Source organism: Astatotilapia calliptera, chromosome 12 (genome assembly GCF_964374335.1).
Source record: "Astatotilapia calliptera chromosome 12, fAstCal68.1, whole genome shotgun sequence".
NCBI classification, from domain to species: domain Eukaryota; kingdom Metazoa; phylum Chordata; class Actinopteri; order Cichliformes; family Cichlidae; genus Astatotilapia; species Astatotilapia calliptera.
Window position 1 is genome coordinate 13376387 of NC_137433.1, and position 21903 is coordinate 13398289.

Sequence of the window (21903 nt, forward strand, 5' to 3'; positions counted from 1 at the left end):
CACTTTTTAAATACAGTCAATAGCGTGGTTGCCAAGAGGGGATGGGCATTCTTCCAAAATCATCCATCATATTATAACCACAAAAAAAAAAGATAACCTTTTCTTTTTTTTTTGTAGCTCAGTGACTAATATTAGAAAATCATGCACATCCCTACCCCCAAGGCTAACAAACTTTACTCCCTAAATATTTGATGAATAATGAGGCTTTTACCTTTATTTGCAAACCTGTACACAGATATCTCCCAATCTCTCTCTAGTCAAATTTGTGAATTTAATTTTTGTGGACGTGTACAAGACCTGCAAATCTATCATTAGAGTCATATATGAAGATGTGCCATAAAAACATCCCAGTCTGTATTCAGTTTCAAAACTGTGCTGCTAAGAAAAGCAGACAAGTCGGGCAAGTCTGCAGACACGTTTTCCTTTTGCCCGGAAATTTGTATTTTTTAGCAAACTTTATTAAGCATGATTCACTGGATTTTGAACCCAGGCTTTCTCTGTGAAGGTCAAAAACTTGACCCTACCATACAAAGTTAATATAGTACCTTACGAAGCCTATTTTCAGTAGTAACAGTATTTTTCTTTGACCACAACATTTTGTTTACTATGGTTGAATCAGAGTGTCAGCATTTTATGTTACTAAAAATAACTCACTCATAAGTGATATACATGTATTCAGCTATGTATAAGCTTTGATAAACTTCTGATACCTGAGCCCTCCACACTAGTAGTGTTTTTGGGGAGGACACTGAACTAACTTGCCCCTGATGCCAGACAAGCTCCTTGCATTCCAGCTCCACGGTCGAGTGTGTGTATGTGTGTGTCTGCTTATGTGAAACTCATTACAAAGTCCTTATAGAACCTGGCAAAGGTTGAATAATATTCCGTAAGTGGCCCTTAACACATTTCACAGTTAAGATATGAAAGGAATAAATAACAATACCAGTCTGCATCAGTACAGGGTGTACTCCACTTCTCACTGGGAAAGGCTCCACTGCGACCTTGAATTGGGTAAGCGAGAGAAGATTATGCCTGAAGCCCTCTGGTGAAGTTATTTTAATTTTGACCAAAGGCCTGTGAGTGTTAAAGTTCATACTCAGCAGTGATTCAGCAGCCTTTTGCTGAAAATGTAACGACCCACTTACACACATCATTTATTCACACCCCATTGTTTGAACGGCTTGCTGCCCTAGGGAGGCTTTGAGACTGTAGATGGGCTTTTTAACAAGCTAGCAGATCAGTCTCTCCAAACATGACTTGATGTTATCGTTTTGTAACCAAGCTTTAAAAAAACGAAACCAAGCATATCACGAAACACAAAAACTATTTCAGTGTGTAACTTGGCTACCTGCCTTGTTTTCAACCATTAACATTAAGCGTGATAATTCACTATTAATGGAGGAAAGAGAGAGAACAGAGAGAGCAAAAGAGGCAGGTGATCTTTTTTTGAGTATGGGCTGCTCTGCTGCTGACATTTGAAATCATTGAAAATAGCTTGTATTTAAAATGCCATTGATTTTAGGTGTTTGTTTTTTTTAATAAGTCATTGAATATGTATGATGTGTTAATGAGAAACGCCATTAACAAATGCTAATCGTTTCTGTGTTATTTGGTTTGGTGTGAGAATACTGAAAAGTTTAAACAAGTGCAGATATGGAAGTGGATTACTTTGTAGCTTTTAAACATAGCAATAAATAAATGAATAGAAAAAAAATAAACCTTTCTTTACTTCACACTTAAAAAGTGATCTTTGTACAAACCAGTGTTATTAACGGTAGTTATTTAGGCCAAACGCTGTAAATCAGATATCATGTAAATTTGGAATTTTACCTCAAACGCAGGACTGCCTTCAATGGCATTGTGGGACTTGTAGTGTTGCTCAACCTTGACTGACCCCGACGAAGGACTAAAAGTTAGATTATTCTGAATCGTTTTAGCCCCTTTACTTAAGGAACTTTGATATTTATGCTAAAAATGTAACTTAGTGCATTTTAATTCAACCCTTTGCCACAATTAATTTTTGTCCGTTTGAACAACAAACTCAGAATTCTCAAGTTACAAACACTAACTTTGAATCCAGTGCAGTGATTAAACATTAAAAAGGGTAAGTGTCTAATTTGAGTGTTATAAAGACAAACCTCACCACCACTTTCAACCATTTTTTTTCTTTCTTTTTTTGTGTGTAAAACTGGGCAGGCAGACTGACCTGTAAACAACGTTACATATAATGTGAATGTGAGTCGAAAAGTTAACCTCTCGCTATATGCCCGGTGACACGTGTAAAGGCTCTTAAAGCACACAAAGAGTCAGTGTGTGTCCAGTGGTACCGCGACGTCAGTGTCTCTGGCACTGAGCTGAGTTGGTCGGGGCCATGCAGCAGAGGCAGCAACGTCACTCCCTGACGGCGGCATCAGAGCAGCACGGACGGCCATCCGCGCAGCAGCGAGTCGCTCACTCCGGAACTCGGCGAAGGAAGACGGCGTCGGACAGCGGCTTTCTGCTGTGGGGCAAATTTTTTCTTTTCACCGCGACTTTCCGCTTTTGTGGCTGAGGTAACCAGAAGCCGCTTTATATGGGAACGTTTTTTTCTTTATTCGTTTAAAGGTGTGTTTTCTGTTTTTTTCCTTGTCAACTAGCTACACGGAACAGCATGGGTACCAAACGTTTCGAGTACAATGACTAGCTTCCCGCACTGTAGCCATAAACTGAGGGTTGCTATGGTACTGCCAGGCAACATCCCACCTGCTGCTGCCGCGACTGTATGTATTTCTCGCTGCTGTCAATCAAAACACGTTGAAATTAATAAAAACAAAGCGCTTTTCGAGGGTTTTAACCAGGCTATACGTTTGTTGAGAATGTATGTATTTTAGTTGTGCTGTTTTGTCTTAGCCAGCTGTTTGAATCAGTCATTTCACAACGTGACTTCATTTTCTGCTCGTTTAGGCTGTGCTGATTTAACGCAGAATACTTTAATAGCAGCCTCTACAGTTAAATTGACAGCACTCTTCTAGCTGCATATTGTGTGATGCCTGCTGGCTACACTCAGCAGCTTAGGCAGTCACTACAAAGGTCGTCTTGTTTTGAGTGTTTTTCCAGTTAAGTGCCCATGTGTCTGTGGCTCTAGGTGACAGTCCAGTCCATTTCTCATGAAATACAGCACATGCCTGTCATTCCCTTTGTAACTGCTGTCTGTTTGTTTATTTTCATAGTGTCTGTGCAATATCCAGGACCAGAAGGCTTGAGCAAACGCAAAATGGTGATTACCAGCGTGGCATCCCTCGCAAAGACATCACTGGCCGTCGACGCAGAGTACAGATGTTTGCAGTGAAGGTGCATAGTGCGTACAGTAGTCTTCTAATTCTGTGGCTCAGACAGCTGCTGTGGTTAACCGTCAGTGCATGCCAACGCCCGGCCCACGGTACAAAGAAATTCCATTATCCCCATCTCTGTGACAGAGAGGAAGAAACCACCATGCCATGTTGTCATGAGGCCAGAAAAGGAGGGAGAATTATGAGTCAGAATGGAGGAGAAAAAAAAAAGAAAACTGTCACTCTTCAAATACACATCTAAACTTGGTAGACAGCTCACATGCTTATTTTAAGAGCAGCACCGGATCTCTTTTGTGCTGTTCAGTTGGCATCAGAGCTGTAGAACCATGAACAGACTTGGCGTCTTTCTGGTATCTTCTTTTTTTCCCCCCTAGAAATTATTACTGAAGCTTTTTAAAACTGTTTCTTTACACTGTGGTGTCTGTGTAAATTCCAAGGATTAGAGCTAACGTTTTAGAGCGAGCGCAAAGTGCAGCGGGGGGCATCCAAGTCGAGCTCTGTTCATTGTATTTTAGTTTACACACCTCCTTATCTCAGCTGTCAAGAGGGAGGACTCTTTTTCTACAGTAACTTACCCTGAGCAATAGAGATAGTGGTGGGAAAGGAGGGGTGGGAGGAGTGAGAAGAACAGAGAATGACTGTGAGGGAGCGAGCGTGCTTAACCCAGCCACTGAGTGACTCTTGTATCCAAGGACGAAGGTAGCAACGCGTCCAAACGCCACTCTTCGCCCACGGGCTGCTGTAAAGAAATGAGGCGGACACATAGGCGCTCCGCAGCGCTCGTATAGACTCAATAGCCTGCTGGGTCCTCTTCACGTGGTCCCCTGGGGTTTGACTCGTCTGTGTGGAGTGCTGATGGCTGAGCAGATCATGACCGCAGCTAGAGTGATATATACAGAACGATTAGCCTGAATGGGAGTGTTTTATTTCCTTTTCTGTCAAAGCAAACTCAAATAAAAGTGTCTTTCTCCTATCTCACCTGTGTCTTCGCACCTAAACTAGCCCCACTTCTCTTGCGTGTTTTGGCAGAGGAGCAGACTGGCGAGGACGTAGTAACAGGTGATACGTGCCAGCGTGGATTTGGGGGCGTCGAAGAGAGCTGAAGATCATGGGTAAATCCAACAGCAAGCTCAAGCCAGAGGTGGTAGAGGAGTTGACAAGGAAAACCTACTGTGAGTAACTGAAAGTGTGTTTGTTTTTTGCTTGTTCTTACAAAGAAAAACTTTGCAGAAACTTTTTCTGTGAGCTTGTCATAGCCTGTTGGCCTGAGGTTAAAGAACATACAGCTTGCAATAGGAATACATAATACAGAGTTTATTGCTGCGGTTTGCTAATCTCATTTTCCACCCACTGTGCACCACACAGGCTTAAGAGTAAATAACGCTGCCTGCTGGGATGCTTTGGGATGCTATACATTTTTCACCACTGACAGAGCAGATGTCAGTTGCGAATGATCTCCTCATTTGTTTCAAATTTCAGATTCTTGAATGTATCGCAGACTGCAATCAGCTAAGGCTGAGTAAAAAGTTGCAAGCGGGGGTCTTTAAGTTACGCTGAGGACATAGTAGAGTTTGTGGCAGCTGTAATGATAGCTTTTCTTTACCGATGAGAATGTGGTTTTATGTGCTGTGCTTGTAAACATGCTGTATGTTCTACTTCTAATGTGACAGACATTGATAAATTTAAACGTAGAAAGGGTAAATCAATTGTGCTTGTGCTTGTGCCGCCACACTTATAAATTGCATTCCTGCGTCAAGATCGATGGATGGGGTGGACTCACAGAAAGGGGACTGACCTTCCGATAAAGAACTGTAGCGAAGGTGCGACTTTGTAATTATATCTTCGATTGTTGTTCCCGTTGATGCATTAGGGTGCAAATTGACTGTATTTCTACCATCTTACCAGCCGTTGCTTATCAACGTCTGCTCAGCTATCACTTTGGATCACATTTCTAATTACCACCAGCAATGTCTGCTTGGTATCCACTATATTAACCACTTGTGTGTTATTTTTGGAGCACAGCATTGCTATTATTATTATTATTATTATTTGAGCACCGTGGTGTGCAGGTGTGGGTGGGAGTTGACATCCCCTGGCTGCTTAATGACAGTGTTATTTGTGTGGTTGGTCTCTCCACAGCAGAACCAAGGAAGGCTGTTGTAGCAGGAAATTGCTGTGGAGGAAGATTAGACTTCATGCTGGGCTGGACTGCTTGCTGCTGTCCCTTTCTCTCTCTCGCTCTCTCCCCCTGTCTGACTGGTTTTCTCATTCTCTCTTAACCTTTCACCCTGTCTCTTTTGCTTTTCCCCCTAACCGCCCTCTTTGAGCAGGGAATGGAATAGTATAATTAGGATCTTATCTGGTTAGCATCGCTGAGAGGGGCTCTGAGCTTTTCTCTCCCAGCGTGATCGTTCTCTTGTTGCTACTGTTGTTGCTTGACTTGAGACTATCGTTTCTGCTTTCCTTCATCCTGTTACCTCTTTCTCTTGCGCTCCCATGAGAAGCGTAGTCTGCCATTTTAGTCAATGCTTTCCTTTGGTCCTTGACAGATTGGGGACTCAGTAAATTTCCCTGTGCCCCTCTGTTTGTTTGTGTTTGTGTGTGTCTGGTAAAAGATGCAGGATGTTTTGCACAGAAAATAATGTGTGTTAAAAGGTAAACAGCAAGGCCAGAATTGAGGCCCATTTATTTACGAGGAATAAATGCTGACATCTGGATTTATTGTATTTTAGAAAATTTCTTATGAGCATATTTTTGGAATTTTTTTTTTTTTGTTATCGTCAGTAAAACACCTTCAGAGACAACAGTAGGCTGTGCAACAGCTCTCACTAATGAGTGATTTTTCTGGTCTTTAGTGGAAAACAGTAGGGAATAGTTACAAACTCGCTCCTCCCCATAAATGCTTCCCTGAATGACTGTTCTGGCATTACATGGAAGGACCAGCAATCCTATTAAAATGTCTGCAGGATGTAGCATAGGCCCATGTATCAGCATGAAGATTTTTTCTTTTTCTTTTTTTGAAGTGAAAAGAGACAATGACACTCATAGCGATGGAGGCACAAGCTGAATGTGTTCTAGCTAGACCCTGCAGGGCCAACAACTGAGTGGGCCCCGCACCCTCCTGCAACTGGCTGATTGCATTATTGCCCATTGCCGCTGACTGAGTTATGTAACACGGTTTTTTATTAAATCGCAGCCATGGTAAATTGCCTCAATTTCTGACTGCAGCAATGGCTTTTGAGGCCAATTTAATGCTAGCTTGGCTTGGCTAAAAGTAGTGAGATTGACCCTGTCATTTACTGACCAGAAAATGGTCACAGGATGAGTTTCTCGGTTTAAATGCTGAGCAGAACAAATTGAGATGGAGATATATGCAGAGCTCCTTATCCGTAGTCCCTGTATTGTTTTGCTCTTGATCTGAGGTAGTCGCATTATCACAAACATTTGGTAAATATCATGTTTTGTGTTTCAGGTGTTTATTTTCTTTTTTCCCAAATTTGTTGTGAAGGTTGTTTTTTTTTTGGTTTTTTTTGTTTTTTTTTAATTTGTCTGTCTCCTACAATGCGAGACTGCTGGATAATGTAATTTTATATTTTTATTTTTATTTTTTTACAGGAGAATGTAGCCTTGCTTACTCAACACTTTTTACCCTCTCTGTGTTTTACCTGGCTAGTAACCATGACTATGAGCTGCTCAAGGTTCAACATTACAGTAGATGAAATTAGTGATTAAGTTACTGTCGTTTTGTTGTCTTTAAAAGCCTTTTATTTTCCCCCGGGCCAAACAGAAGTGGTGGTAGACAGCATCTATTGTCAGCTTGCTGCAGCAGCAGCAACATGAGTTCAGAGAGCCTCTCAAAAGACCACCTGGTTAAACTAATGCTATTGATTTCCAGCCCTTTTTTTTCATTAGTAATCCCAGGAGCCAAGAGGCTGAAAATTACTTTGGTTACTTGAGAGAAAGTAAAGAGACAAGGGAAAGGCATGTGGGAATGGTTGATTACATACTGGCAGATAGTAGTGCTTGTGTGGGCATGATAACACATCCTGCCACATAAACAGTTCTTTTTCTTAAATCAGTGGCTGACCTTCATTCCCTCTGCTTTCCTCGTCTTTTTGTGGCTCTCTAGGGTTTACTCCCACTTGTCTACTGCTATACAGGATATACTAGAATTAATGAATTCTATTTTCAGCAAAACAAAAGCTGTATTCCAATTAGGGCTGGGCCATATTATACCGTTCACGGTAATACCGGTATAATGTTAGGCAACGATAGGAAAATGAAATATCGCGATAGAATATGAGTAAACCGCGCATGCGCAGTGCCTTTGTTTTCATACGCACATGGCCGATTGTTGAGTGAAACAGATGAACCAGAATTGGTTTGTAAAAATGGTGCAACTTCAGTGATGTGGAACTGGTTTGGTGTTTGTCCGTCAGATACACGACAAAGCACTTTTTTTTTTTTTGCAGAACATGCAAGCGGCCGTCGTTATTGTCGTATTTGTCAGACTAAGATGCTCTTAAATCTGGGAGTAATCTGGGTCCTAAACTCCGTATGCTTCAGGTCAAACAACACTGCAGCATCACTGAGAGTTTAAAACTCTCTAAATTCTTTCATCTTTAATAAAACGATCAGCATTGCTGCTTTACCAGGTGTAACTATGAAGTTTAACTTCCAGGCATCCATGAAAACAAAATTTATTACATTTAACTGAGTTAGAAGTTAGCAGGAAGCTAGCGGAAGTTAGCTCGCTAGTTTCGCTAGTTACCTAAGCATGATATCCGGTTGTTCAGTCTGACGTCACTAGCCGTGTCTGGGTCTAAACTCCACTGCAGGTCCATATATCAAACGATCACTATGGCATTACTGAGAGTTGAAAAACTGTCTAAAGTCTTTCATCTTTAATAAAATGATCAGCGTTCTGCTCTACCAGGTGTAACAATTGAGTTTAACATCCAGGCATCCATGAAAACGGAATTTATGACATTTAACGGAGTTAGAAGTTAGCAGGGTGTTAGCTCGCTAGCTTCTATCTAAATACAATATAGCATGTCCTGACTGCGGGGTTTTGGAAACAAATTAAAACGTACAGCTCTGCTATCACTTCCAGCATAAATGAAGACAGAAAACTAAACAGCAGTGACGTTTGTAGGGTTACTGAAGTTGGGCTAGCTGGTATATAATGATTTGCTACGTGACCGCTAGCGACACAGCTATGTTAGCATAATATAAACAAGCTAACTTTTTTTCCACTCGATAAAAGTTAACGTGAGTTTTCTCGGTGGTCAGGAACAAATGTAATCGCATGGCAGGATGCTGTAAAAGGACCAAACTTCAGCCAGGAGAACAACTGAGATAATCCATCCATAATACGAGGTTAGTCATTCATATACTGCTGCATGGGCTGGGCTGTAGTTACATCCTAAGGTTTTAAAAACTGAGCTTAAATAAATGATTAGCAGTAATAAAAGCCGAGGGAGGTCAACAGGGATCACTGACTGTTTTAGGAGCTTTTTGAGATCAAATATCAGAAAATACATGTTAACAACACAAAAGCCATATTAAACGCAGACTACTTTAGACCCGGAAGTAGGATTCGTCGTGTCATCACTGAACAACCGCATGTTCTGACTGAGAGATTTCTGAAAAAATTCAAACGTACAGCTCTGCTTTCACTTCCAACATAAATGAAGACAGGAAACTAAACAGCAGTGACGTTTGTAGGGTTATTGAAGTTGGGCTAGCTGGTATATAATGATGTGCTACGTGACTGCTAGCGACACAGCTACGTTAGCATAACATAAACAGTGAAGCTGGAGGACAAACACTAACACTTTTCCACAACTGAGATAATCCATCCACAATACAAGGTTAGTCATTAATATACTGCAACAACATGGGAATAGAGCAGCTGCCAGAGAATTCAACATTAATGAATCAATGGTACAGAAGTGGAGGAAGCAAGAAGAATGAGTTTAATAAAGTTTGATTTATCTGACTGTTTTGTTTCACTTAATGTGCGTTATAATCCCGTGCACCTTATGGTCCGAAAAATACGTACTGCACACTACAGTTTAATGTTGCAAAGCACCTCTTTTTAACTTCAGTGGATATTATACATGGTTATGCTCAGGATATGTCAGCCCATTTCTACTGGAAATGCCTTTTGGTTAAACTTTCAGCAAGGAATTTGCATTTGCACTGTTACATTTTTATAAAGCTTTAATGTACATAAAAACCAGCTTCTTGTTTAAGTGAAAATAAATGGAAGGTTGTCTTTTTGCGCTAGTAATGTTGTGGAGTTGTATTTTGTCTCACATCAATTATATCGTCAGTTAAATCGTTATCGCAAATTTTCAAATATATCGTGATAAATATTTTTGGCCATATCGCCCTGCTCTAATTCCAATAATTGCATGTTGAAACTTAATGGGTTTTTTTTGTTGTTGTTGCATAAAACATGTTTGAAAGCCTAGTACCAATATGGTTGGCTTCCAGGCTCCTCTATTGTGTCTGATATGCTAAGTTTTGCATCTAGCTAATGTCACTCTTTATTTCTCTTACAGTTACAGAGAAGGAGGTGCAGCAGTGGTAAGTGTGTGCATGCATTTTTAATGAGATTTTTTTTTTTTCCTTTGTTCATGTGGGGCTAGTCAAATATTAGCATTTAGCAGCGTCTTCAGTGACAAAGCTCGCTGGAGTTAGACGCTCCTTTCAGGTTTACTCCTTTGCATTAATCTGACAGCATCTGAATGTGCTGGTTTCATGTTTTTTTTATATAAAAGATACTGTGTCATTTTTAACACACCACAAATCCAAACTGCATGCTGTATTAACAGATTGGCAGGCACAAAAGTTTGACTCAAAGTGTCTCTTCATGAATTGCTTGGCTCACTGATAGCATGGTTGTCTTTGGAGAATGCCTTTAATTGCAATAATGTGAGAAATAATAGCATCTTGCTGGCTGTGTTTCTAATTTACAAAAGGTATTTACCTATGATGCACTCCTGATTTAGACCATCCGGTGGAGATCGCGCTCTCTATCTCTCTCAGCCTTTGTGTGAGGGGCAGTGACGTGCAGCATACATAAACGGAAAAATACACACTCGAGAAAGATATTTACAAATGCGGTCACACTCAATTAGAATCGATGTTGAGAGCTGTCGTCGTCACGATTAAAACAATTCTTTGGCACGTAAAGTGAAAGGTGTGCATCACGATCAGGTAAACACAGTGACCTTGACAGATTGACGAGGTCAGCATCGTTACATGTCCCAGGTCTCAAAAGGGTCAGGAAGTTTTACATTGACCCAGCTGGAAAAAACCCTTTTCGATGTATCCCTTCTCAGGATTCGTTTTCTTGAGTCAGCAAACAGTGTTGCTGGATTTGGTTTGATAGTCGATTTGGAGCCATCTCCTTCACACTTCCCTGAAGACAGATGAGTTCTGAAAATAGAATGACTTTGAAGCCTAACTGAGACAGAATGACTTTGAAGGCTGATAATACTGATACAAACATTTCCATGATGCATTCCTCCACAACCTTTTTGCTCTGTTTGCAAAAGGGATGTCTGATAACAGAGGAATGGCAGGGGTGCAAGCTGTTTCACTTTCAGGCAGTCATGACTACTTGGCCACAAAACCTACACAAGGTTGCTCATTAGTAATCCTTCCTGTCAGATTCTGTTCCTATTAGTCACTGTGACCTGAGCCAAGATGGGCTTATAGAGGTCTAGCCTTTGTCTGATCCCCGTCTATGTTAACAGCGTTAAAACATGCACGTCAATGTGTCAAAACGAAGCAAATTCATAAAACAAAGACAGTTTAAGCCAGGATATTGCATAAAAGTGGGCCCGGAGCAATCTGCTTTTATTGTTAAGGTGTGAATTTATGGATCTTTTTGTGAAGGGACAATTTGACAGCCTCTGGCAGATGGATAAGAAACAATGCTTTCTTCATTAGCGGAGATGATTCAAGCGTGAGCACAGTCATCTCTTTTGTTTGCCGGGTGGTGCTATTGGGCTATTATTTCTTTGAAAATCCAAATCAAAGTAGACCATAAATCAGAAAAAAGAGCTCTGTAATGAAGTGATGACTCTTCAATGTTCACATTTTAGTTCTCCTCCTTTTGACGTTTGCATTTCATGACCTAATTCCACATGCGTGAAAAGAGCTTTGCCTTTAGAACTAGTTGCTCTTCATGTTTCCTGTTGGGGAGTTTTTTTGCAGGGGGAAAGGGAGCCACGGCACATAGCAGTAGTACAGCAGCATTAGATATCACTGGACATTGGCAGGTCCAGAGCCTTCGAGCTGGCCTGTCTCTAGGGCTGCCTGAGTGCACTGGGGCGGAAACCCTCCCCTCCCCAAACCTCCACCCCGCCGGCTGTGCAGCCAGCTAGCTCGCCATCGCTCTCGCTGTCTTTCACAGGAAAGTTTGCACGAGCCCTCACTTGAAGATCAGTAGCAATCAACACGGCTGAGTGTGAGGGATGAGAGGGAATTTTACCAGGGGGAATGCCAGATGGCGTGTAATTAGAGCACAAGCACAGACACAGAAGAATTAGCAGGGTTAGATAAATGCCTGTGTTGTGCATTAAATTTATTCTCCTTTCTAATTCTCCTCTAAGGGAACATCATTAGTATGCCCGCGGCCTACCTGAAATCAATAACTAAATGCCATAGCTCAGTGATGTTCCCTGCCAGCTAGGCAGGAGCAAAAGAAACATCCTGCACAGTACCAAGCCACCGTGGTAGATGCCAAAGAACACAACCAGTGCCAGAAAATAAATATCTTATCTTCATCCCAGCACCCGAGAGTAGTCTGATCCACAATGTCACATCCCCACAAGTACAGCACGTAGTTGCACTATTACACCGCTTCAAGTACAGGCTGAACGTGTGTGTGTCTTAGCACTAATGTCACCAAGTAGGATCTCTTGTACATGACGTGTTCTTGGCAAATGAAAGTGATTCGTATTATGAGCAGCTGACACTGCAAACATGTTTACACGTTGGTGCAGTGCTTACTGTATCCACTATATCTACAGTTTGAGTGTACAGTGCATATGTAAATTAGCTGTTGTATAGTTGATGTGTTTCCCAAAGTTTGGGATGCTGTGCAAAATGTCAGTAAAGGTGCACTTCACTGTTTAAACCCTGCTTTTTGTGGAAATTGTGCAAAGACAGCGTATCAAGTTGTTTTATGATTTTATTTTTTTTTTAATTTTTTAATTAAATTTTTTTTTTAAAATTTGATGCTAGCAAAATGTTTAACAAAAAAGGGGCAGGCTTAGTAGTCTGACTTATTCTTGCCGTTGTTCTTTTAATGTTACAGTTAAGTGGCTGTCTGGTTGATGCACAATTGATTTCACTTGAAATAAATAGTTAATTATTTAAATATTCAGCTATTAAAACTGAAACACTGTGGAGCTGTAATAATAATAATCATAAGATGAAATGCACTACTGCGTCATTAGAGCTCTTTTATTTTATCATGTGTAAGAAATTATTTTATAATTGTTGGCCTGTTGCTATTAACTGCTTAAATGTCACTGGATTAGTTTTGCATACAAGTATATTTACAGGTCTAAGGAAATACTACTATAGACACTGTAGTCAGGCGTTCTCACATTTTGAAACCTTGAAAATGTTGTAGATGTGCTAAATTACTGGAAGATGTTTTCTAAGATGGTAATTCCTTATGAGTTGCAAAAAGGGGGGGGAATCCTTATTTACGCAGCTCTAAGGTACTCAAGTGATTTTAGCATTGCATTAAAAAAAGATTGAGTTCCTCTGAAAGAGCAAAAAATTAAAAAACTGTTCAAAATTAAAGCAGCCGAGTCCGCCCTATCCTTTTATCCATTTCCCATAATGCAACAGATGCTTTCTCCTCTTAAATGCCATACCTCCTGCTTGCAACACAGGCTTTTTGTTAAATTTTAAGGCTCGAGCTAAAGTCGAGAAAACCCAAACTACATCAACAGTCACTCAGTTTTTTGTTTTTTTTTCTATAAAGTTCCTTTTAAACCACAGAAGATTTGCTTTCACAGCCCGAGAAATGCTCCTGATGGGTGCCCTTCTAAAAGCCTTCTTTTTGCCATGCATAATGGCTCAAAACGCAAAGCAACAAAGTGTCTGGACAACATCATTTTTGCTGATCTTCATCTCAGTGAATTCATTTATCCTCTGGACAGAGAAGGATATAAAACAGCATTTTTGCCACGATTCTCAACACATTTCCAAACTGTGATTTTTGCCATGCAGTGTCTTGTTACTTATTAGAAAACAGATGCCAGTGCATCTTTAAGCGCATGCATCAATATGGGAGTGCTAATTTATTTTTGCTTGTCTGCAATGAGCTAAAATTTGCTGATATTTGACCCTCCTGATCTGACATTATTTAAAAAAAGAGCAAACTAGATGTGATATTGACAGAATAAGAATATTTATTTTAGATGTGATTCGATGAATTCATATTCCTCTCACTGTGGGTGTACTGTCTTCAGTGCCTGAAAGCAGTAAACGGAGAATTTGAATGCACTGTACTAACGGTTTTGTACTAATTGTACTAGTTTTTGTACTTGTAATGTTCTGTGCTTGAACATGAGCACTGTATGTACAGTATGATAGAGCACATTTCATTGTCTTCAGTCTTTTCTTTGATATTCCCCCGTCAAGCATTAAAAATGACAAAAGAATTCAGGTGAAATAGGTCGGCTGTGGATTACGATATGCATTGTGCGTTCGGTTCTTTGAATACCAATCAGGTTATAGCCTGCATAGTTAAGCTAGGCTTTCTTTTTTTTTTCCCTGCATGTATCTCCAGATAATTCATATATGAGAATTTTGTGGTTCTGCTCTCTTCTCGCTTTTCTTCTCGCTGAACTTTTTCCCAGCTGCTCCTCAAAGCTCCTTGCCTATTTCTTTGACTGTAAGGAGCTGGCTTCATTATCTCCCGGGCAGATTAAAAGTAAAAGAGTTTAAGAGGAGTGAAGAGTCAGAGTGTGAGTGGAAAAGATCGCCCCTGGCCTTCATTCTTCATCAGAACGCGCTTTCTCTGGCCTTAATTATAGCCCAGTCTTATTACGAACAGCCAGAGCTTAAGCAGAGACGAACACGCAGTGCTCCCTTGTGTGAACTTGTGTCATTTTTGCTGTTGATTAAGAGGAAAAGCTTTTTGCAATGCTTTTTATAACTAGAGTGTTATTATTTCCCTGTCATGTCCTCCTCCTCCTACTATTCATCTAAGATTTATTTTTGTAAAGACTAAATCTCGCTTACTTGCTTCCTAACCTGTTCCTGTGTGGTTAGACTCTGTGGATGCAGACTTCCCTTATGAAGACATAGAAGAACACTGCCTACCTTTGAGTGATTGCGCTTGAAATTGCTTATGAAATGCTTCTATATTTAGGCTAATAGAGATGTTAAGTCACTCTCCAGATATGGTATTTCCAGAGGGCAAGAGGAAGCTCTCAGACTTATCTACCAGCCACGCATATTATCAAAAGAGGAGCAGAGAGTAATTTGATTAGAGTTAACCACCCTGGGCTTGCTATTGGATTAAGGCGATCGTCTTATCTGTGAATGAGACAAATAGCTTTGCACTTTACCTTTTTGATCTAGCGCACTCTTTCAGACTGAATCAGTAATGCCTATGGTAAGAGTGAGGAGGTGACTTCAGTCTACTGCTGCTGTCCGTTCTAGTCTTGATTATGAATTCTCGTTTCGTATGGTTGCATTGCATAAGGCTGTATTACTTTTTAAAATAATCTCACAGTGCGCTCTGTTTTTCTTTTTAGGTACAAAGGTTTCATCAAAGATTGCCCGAGTGGGCAGTTGGATGCTGTGGGTTTTCAGAAGATATACAAGCAGTTTTTCCCTTTTGGAGATCCCACAAAGTTTGCCTCCTTTGTCTTCAATGTTTTTGATGAAAATAAGGTTTGTAAACAAATTCATATGTTTTATTAGCCTTTTAGGGTGTGTAGGGAAATATTAAAATACCCTTGCTAGTTCACAGTAATATGATCATTTGGGGCTGGCATTGCCGTTAGATAAAAGGAGTCTGAGGAGAGGGCTAATCTGGAGGTTTTTGTTCAGATCATGTCAGTTTGTGAGAACAGCATCTCTTTCTTTGTGAACATCTAGGGACTACTGAGCAGAATAAAAGAGAAGCGTTGTAATCTTTTTCATTTTAATTATTATTCCAGTGCCATTATTGTTGTATTTTTCCCCCTCAGAGCTGTAGTCTCTCACATCTGTATACACACAGTTTTTGAATGAGAGCTGTTTGTTTTGGGCATTGTCATAAAAATTATAGGCAAAAATGTAATTAACTATTTCCCCATTGGGACGTGTACATTACCTACAACTGAAGAATCTAGCAGTGCCAGTGCAGATATTCTTTCTGTGATGCACACTGAGTGCTCACATTATGTATTTCTGGCAACATTAGCACAAAAAGAACCTGGATATATTTTACACTTAAAGATATTATATTACACTAGGTACCCCTTCTTTTTGCTCAAAAAGGAGCAACGAGCTGCAGTGGAGTCTTCGTGTCTACAATAACCTATAATTGTAACCCAGAGAATGTGCTGTTCTCTTTATGGGGTGAGGGTTGGAGGATGTACTGGCAAAGCCAACAAGATAGATGCATTTTTCTGAAGAAATCCACCTCACTGTAGCTGTACGTGATCATTGTGATTGTGTTTGGGGACACAAACTGAAGAAGAGCAGTTCGCAGAAAGCTGCTGAGCCCCCCGGAGGTGTATTGACTTGAGTTAAAAGGCTTTGTGTCAGGAAGATCACACAATCCCCTTCATCTGATGTTTATCTGTGACCTTCATTAGCATTACGCACCCCGTAGTTAGAGAATGCATTGATCGTAGCAGTTTTTGGGACTTGTGCGATCTGCAACACATGACTTTAGCATTTTCTGTCTAGTCAGCTGTCTGGTAGAGATAGCATTAGCTGACCCTGAGGGGCACAAAAACACCAGGCTTTTTTCCCCTGCTTTAAAGAATACTGTGGCTAAACTTGCAGTGGGCAGCTGACTTAGCAGAATGTAGGAAGACGACAGACTCCGTCAGCTGCTTGAAACAGGAAGTCATAACATGATGGATTGGTTTGAATTAATGGCGTCTGAGAAACTTTGAGTTGTGTTTTTATGATTTAGAATCAAGTCAGTAGACCACTCTTTGATGCACAAAGTGTGGATTTAAAAGTGTAATTCGTCTTTTTTTGTGGGGTTTTTTGTTTTGTTTTGTTTTTTTAGCTCAGCGAGTCACATTTTAACAACACTTAGAGAAAACTAAATTTCAGAGTGGAACGGTTCCTGCCCCGTTGGACAGAATGATCACTCGCGTCCATTCGTGATGTGAAATGACTGGAAAATGCGAGTCGTCTTTACTCCCCGTATGTTGTGGTCGTATGTTTGCCTGCTGTAATTTTTAGACTTTGAGCCAGTAGCATTCTTCTTACTAATGACCAGAGGTGACATATTTCTACCTCAGGAGAGAGCCAGGTGCGAGGCAAAAAATAGCATCTGACTTGGAGCAAACGTCTGGCCCCATTTTCAGAAGAATCCAGCAAGGACATCATGAAAAGAACAGGACAGAGTTTGTGAAAGTACAGCCACTGCAAGTGTGAAGTGAGAGCCTCGTCTTGTCTCTGGGCCATTTCTCTTCACTCTCTTTCTCTCCCCTCTCTCGGTCGCTCTGCAGGATGGACGCATCGAGTTCTCCGAGTTCATCCAGGCCTTGTCAGTGACTTCCCGGGGGACTCTAGATGAAAAGCTGCGATGTAAGAAGATGGAATCTCCTCTCTTGTTGTTAATATTTAAATGACAGGAGTACAGACTTCTAGAGAGAAAAACGGCAAATAAAACCTTGACTTAATTTTTAAACCTGTGACAAAGTGTGACGATATTTATCCTCCTTTTTCACCCACATGAAGCCCACATATTTTAACTTCTTGTCTTTGTACAGGGGCTTTTAAATTATATGATCTCGACAATGATGGCTACATAACCCGAGACGAGATGCTGAACATTGTAGATGCCATATATCAGATGGTGGTAAGTTTTCCCAAACATTAGAGATCTAATCCTGACTCGTTTTAATGCAAACACCATATGAAGCATTATGATGTTGCTGATGTCGTAGGGGAACACTGTGGAGTTGCCTGAGGAAGAAAACACACCAGAGAAGCGTGTGGACCGCATTTTTGCAATGATGGATAAGGTCAGTGTTTGAGTACTAGAGATGTAATTAGTAGGGGTGCAACGATATTCGTATCGATATTGAACCGTTCGATACAGTGCTTTCGGTTCGGTACGCATATGTATCGAACAATACAACATTTGTAATTTATTTTATCAACTTTCCTTCTGACGATGCTGTCTGTGTTGAGCGCTCAGTGAATCTGCGTTCGACTACTCCGCCTAGGCTGCACTGTCGAGCGCAGATCCACTGAGCGCTCAACACAGACAGCATAGTCAGGAGGAAGAGCGCAGGGCAAGCTAGCAAGACAGAAGTTGCAACATGGACCTCCCCCACCCTCATTCAGATCTGGCGTTTGGAATTATTTTGGTTTTCATGTGACGTATGACCCTGAAGGTAAGCGAGTCATGGACTAAAGTAAAACAGTATGTTGGATGTGCCATGCAATGCTCAATTACATGGGTGGGAACTAGTGTGTTAGCGCAGTTAGCTCGTTAACGTGTTGGCCGTCTAGCCCCATGCACGGGGCGATCGGCGGTAGCTCGTTAACGGAGATTTGCCGTGTTGTGGCGTTAAGGTCATTTCAACGAGATTAACCTGAAAGCACTAGTGGGAACACAACGAATATGACTGCACATTTACGCCGACATCATCCTAGTGCAAAGACAAAAACAACAAGCATGCTACTAACTTTAGCCGAGTCATTTAGACAGCTGTTAGCACGTGATTCTCCTTATGCTGCTGAGAATATAGCCCAGAAGAAGCGGATAGTATAGCTTTTATTTTGGAAAGAGACATTTCTCTGTAATAAACTCTCTTTTCCAAAGATGAGTGATTCCTCAATCAGATACAGGGCTTGCAATATCGCTAGCCCGACGTCCTGGGGCTAGCGATTTTTTTCAGACGGGCTACTCTGCCCGTCGGGCTATTGTAGGAAGGAAAAATATATGTCAATGCTTTTGCATTCTTTCAGAAATGTAGCTGGGTAATTATGTCATTGGCATCGGTGAGCCACTGTCAATATGTGACATATTGAAATCGCGTTTGAATTTGCGCTTGTTTTTTTGCTTTCACTTTGCAATGACAGCACTGATCTGTGAGTGATGATAATTTGTGCACCAATTCCTCTGACATCGTCTTATTAATCGTTAGCTTACTATGCAAACATGACAAGTGAAATCTCCCGCAGCAAGCTTAAACATGTGAGAGGTTGATCGCGCAGAGAATCGCTGAGCTTATGTGAGTCCGTGTGTAAAAGTAGCAGTATATATATTTTAGTTCTGCTGAGCCAAATAAGACAGGTCAGGGTGAAGAAGTGACAGCCAAAGAAAAGCTTACCACAAAACGGAGAAGTTATGACAAATGAGACTATAAGGCAAAAAGAAAGTGCAGCTTTATGGTTTCATGGACAAAAGAATTTCTGTGGCTGCAATATGACGAGCTAAATAACCAGGGCTGCACATAAGTGGTCCGCAGGTGCGCATTTGCTGTCAAAATAAAAAACGCGCACAAGGGTTAGGGTTAAATTTAAAAACTGTACTTTTGAGTTAAAATATATATTTATAATTTTAATAAATGACAAATTAAAAAGGCATGAACATTTTTTTGTATCGAAAAAATATCGAACCGTGACACCAAAGTATCGAACCGAACCGAACCGTGAATTTTGTGTATCGTTGCACCCCTAGTAAATAGTGATAGAGCAATATCTGATATTCATTGAGACTGACACTGATATAGTCATGAGTTTAACTTTATTAGGGCTTTCGTCTACCTTTGTTGCCACCCTCGGGGCTTTGATATGGACGCTGTTAAGTTTAGAGCTGTTAGCTGTATTCATCACAGTGTCACTAACACCGCCTGCAGTCTATAAACATCATATATATATATTCTCCTCCACCTCTAGCGCTCAGTGCTGGTGCCCGCTCTGTCAGCTCCAAGAATCTACTCGGCTTTAGTGAAAGATGAGATGCTGCCTGCATGGGCGTGTTTGTCAGCTCACTACTGCCAAGATCAGCCCATAGGAGTAACTGTGCAGCACAGCAGCACTTAGTGATTTGTATTAGCTGAGAGTGGTGACTGTCCAAGTGCACTGAACCAAACATCAGTCCCAATAGCGTAGAATAGGGGCAACATGACATGGCCTGAGATGCTTTTTTGCCCCCTGCTGGAAGGTGTGTGTAAAAGCATCACAGGGCTTCAGCTCGATATATTTTTCTGTTTTTGTGTCGTGTTGCAGAATGCAGACGGGAAGCTGACTCTGCAGGAGTTTCAGGAAGGATCAAAGGCAGATCCCTCAATTGTTCAGGCATTGTCACTCTATGATGGACTTGTGTAGGAATGTAAGGTGAGTGGGGTATTAATCAGCTGCTACCTGCATACCTACCCGCATGGGTGATTTTTCAGTTCCCGGTCATGCTTCAGCCTCACAGTAATGCTGTGTAATTTCTATTTCTTCAGAGCAAAGAATACAGAAAGGAACTTCAGTCTGCGGGTTGAAACCAAAGTGAAGAAGCCACTTTCTGCTCTTGAGTTTGTTCTTATGAATTATTCATCTGGCTCATTTGTTTACTGGCAATCAAATATTCTTGCAGCGCTGAACGAAGAGCGAGACAGGACCTCCTCTCACTGGCTAATGTAATGCACTGGCTGCTGCCAATTGTTGCTGACATCCTGCTCAGCGTTTTGTCAACTGTGAAGTGAGCTTGTGAAGACTTTTTTTCTTTTTTTTTGTAGTAACACAGCAGCTCTGTTAGTGATTACCCAGCATGCTCTGAACACAACCAGGTATCATAACTCAACTGCTCCACTCACATCCCTCTTACACCTCAGATGGATCCCACTCAGCTTCCCCCCACTGTCCGTTACACACCAGTACAGCACCATCACACTAATAATGGGAGGAAGCCACATTTTAACTCGATCACCCAGAAGCAGATTGCAAACTTTTCTACTCCCAAGTATCTGCCCATCTGCGTTTCCAATAGCGGACTGTGAACAAATATATCGTCTGATGTGATAGCGAATCCAAACCTGTCTGCAAAACCCTCCGTTGTTTGTGCGTGCTTCTGCAGCTACGCAGCATCGCATCACACCCTTGAGTAACTCTGGACTTTGGAGTATTGTGTAGTGCGAGGTACTGAATTCCTGTGGAGATGTTCGTGTGCATCTTGTTCACATGCTGTAAAGCGGCAGATGCAAAGTGAACTGCTCACTCAGAGGAACTGTGCTGCTGCTTCATCACCACACAGAGAGACTCTAAACCACAGGAGAATCTGTCGGGGGGGAAGAAAGTGTTACTTTTGTGATAATGTGAACACTAACTTAAAGACACAAAGCAGTATAGTGTGTATTATATAATGTAAATATAATGGTAATTTATTTTCTGCTTTTTTTTTTTTTTTTTTTTTTTTTTTTTTTGCTGCATTTATGGGAATTTCCTCATAAATATGGAATGAAGTTTTATTTTTAAATCAAAGGTTGTTGAAATGTATTGCACTGTATTTTTCATTATTGTTGCCCGATTCTCATTTTTGTCACGCCCCGAGGTTTCCTTTTCTCGAGAGAGCAGGGTTTTTGTTTTGTTTTTTCATGTGAGGAGGAATTTTGAAGTAGCACAGAGTTTTCTATGGATTATTTTGCTGTGTTTGCAGCCCGTGCATCCCATCGTGGTTCAGTCTCCCTGCTGTTGTTCGCTCTGCTGCCCCCGCCTCTCGAATGGCCCGGCCAAGCAGCCCAGCCCAGTTCTCACAGCAGCCGAATTGAAGCTCAGTATTTCTTTGGAGAGCACCCTCAGCAACACAAAGCCGTGGTCACTGAGAGCCACAAACGGACATCATTTCTGACTGTGAAGCTTTTGTGAGCTCTGTGGTTTCAGTTGTCTGCTTGGTATTTGTTCTGTGTGAGACCTGCACATGTATTGATGCCTTTTTTTTTTCTCCATTGGATTGTTTCATTTTGAGCATTAAGATGTTTTTCAGCTTCACTGATCTTTATGCCTTATGCAAATTTACTAAATTCTAAATGTCATTTTCCTGTTGATTGACAGTATAAGAGCACAGAATAAAATGCATTTAAGTGGCTATCTTTTCTATTACTGTATCCTTAGTTTGTAATGGATAGAAAACTTTCATTTAAAAAAAAAAAAAAAAATATATATATATATATATATATATATATATATATATATATATATATATATATATATATATATATATATATATATATATATATATATATATATATATATATATATATATATATATATATATATATATATATATAATATTAAAAAAAAATATTATTATTATTTATTTTTTTTTAACAGCTTTTAATAACTTTAAGGGGCTGCT

General features: G+C 40.7%; 1 protein-coding gene across 5 annotated transcripts; it reads left to right on the forward strand.

Annotated features, from left to right (window-relative positions):
• Window positions 1-1889: 1889 nt before the first annotated feature.
• On the forward strand, window positions 1890-21633 carry LOC113033010 (neuronal calcium sensor 1). 5 transcript variants are annotated; one of them, XM_026186248.2, is made up of 11 exons: window positions 1894-2552; window positions 2637-2759; window positions 3210-3330; window positions 4359-4501; window positions 9899-9923; window positions 15131-15269; window positions 17054-17132; window positions 17318-17406; window positions 17495-17572; window positions 19791-19898; window positions 20012-21633. In XM_026186248.2, the coding sequence occupies exons 4-10, from the start codon at window positions 4438-4440 to the stop codon at window positions 19887-19889; spliced, it is 573 nt and encodes a 190-aa protein (XP_026042033.1). In that variant the 5' UTR covers window positions 1894-2552; window positions 2637-2759; window positions 3210-3330; window positions 4359-4437; the 3' UTR covers window positions 19890-19898; window positions 20012-21633. The 5 variants fall into 5 exon arrangements, with proteins under 5 accessions (XP_080165138.1, XP_026042033.1, XP_080165137.1 ...); XM_080309012.1 differs by having other exon boundaries at window positions 1890-2759; window positions 3210-3337; XM_080309011.1 differs by having other exon boundaries at window positions 1894-2759.
• Window positions 21634-21903: the final 270 nt, after the last annotated feature.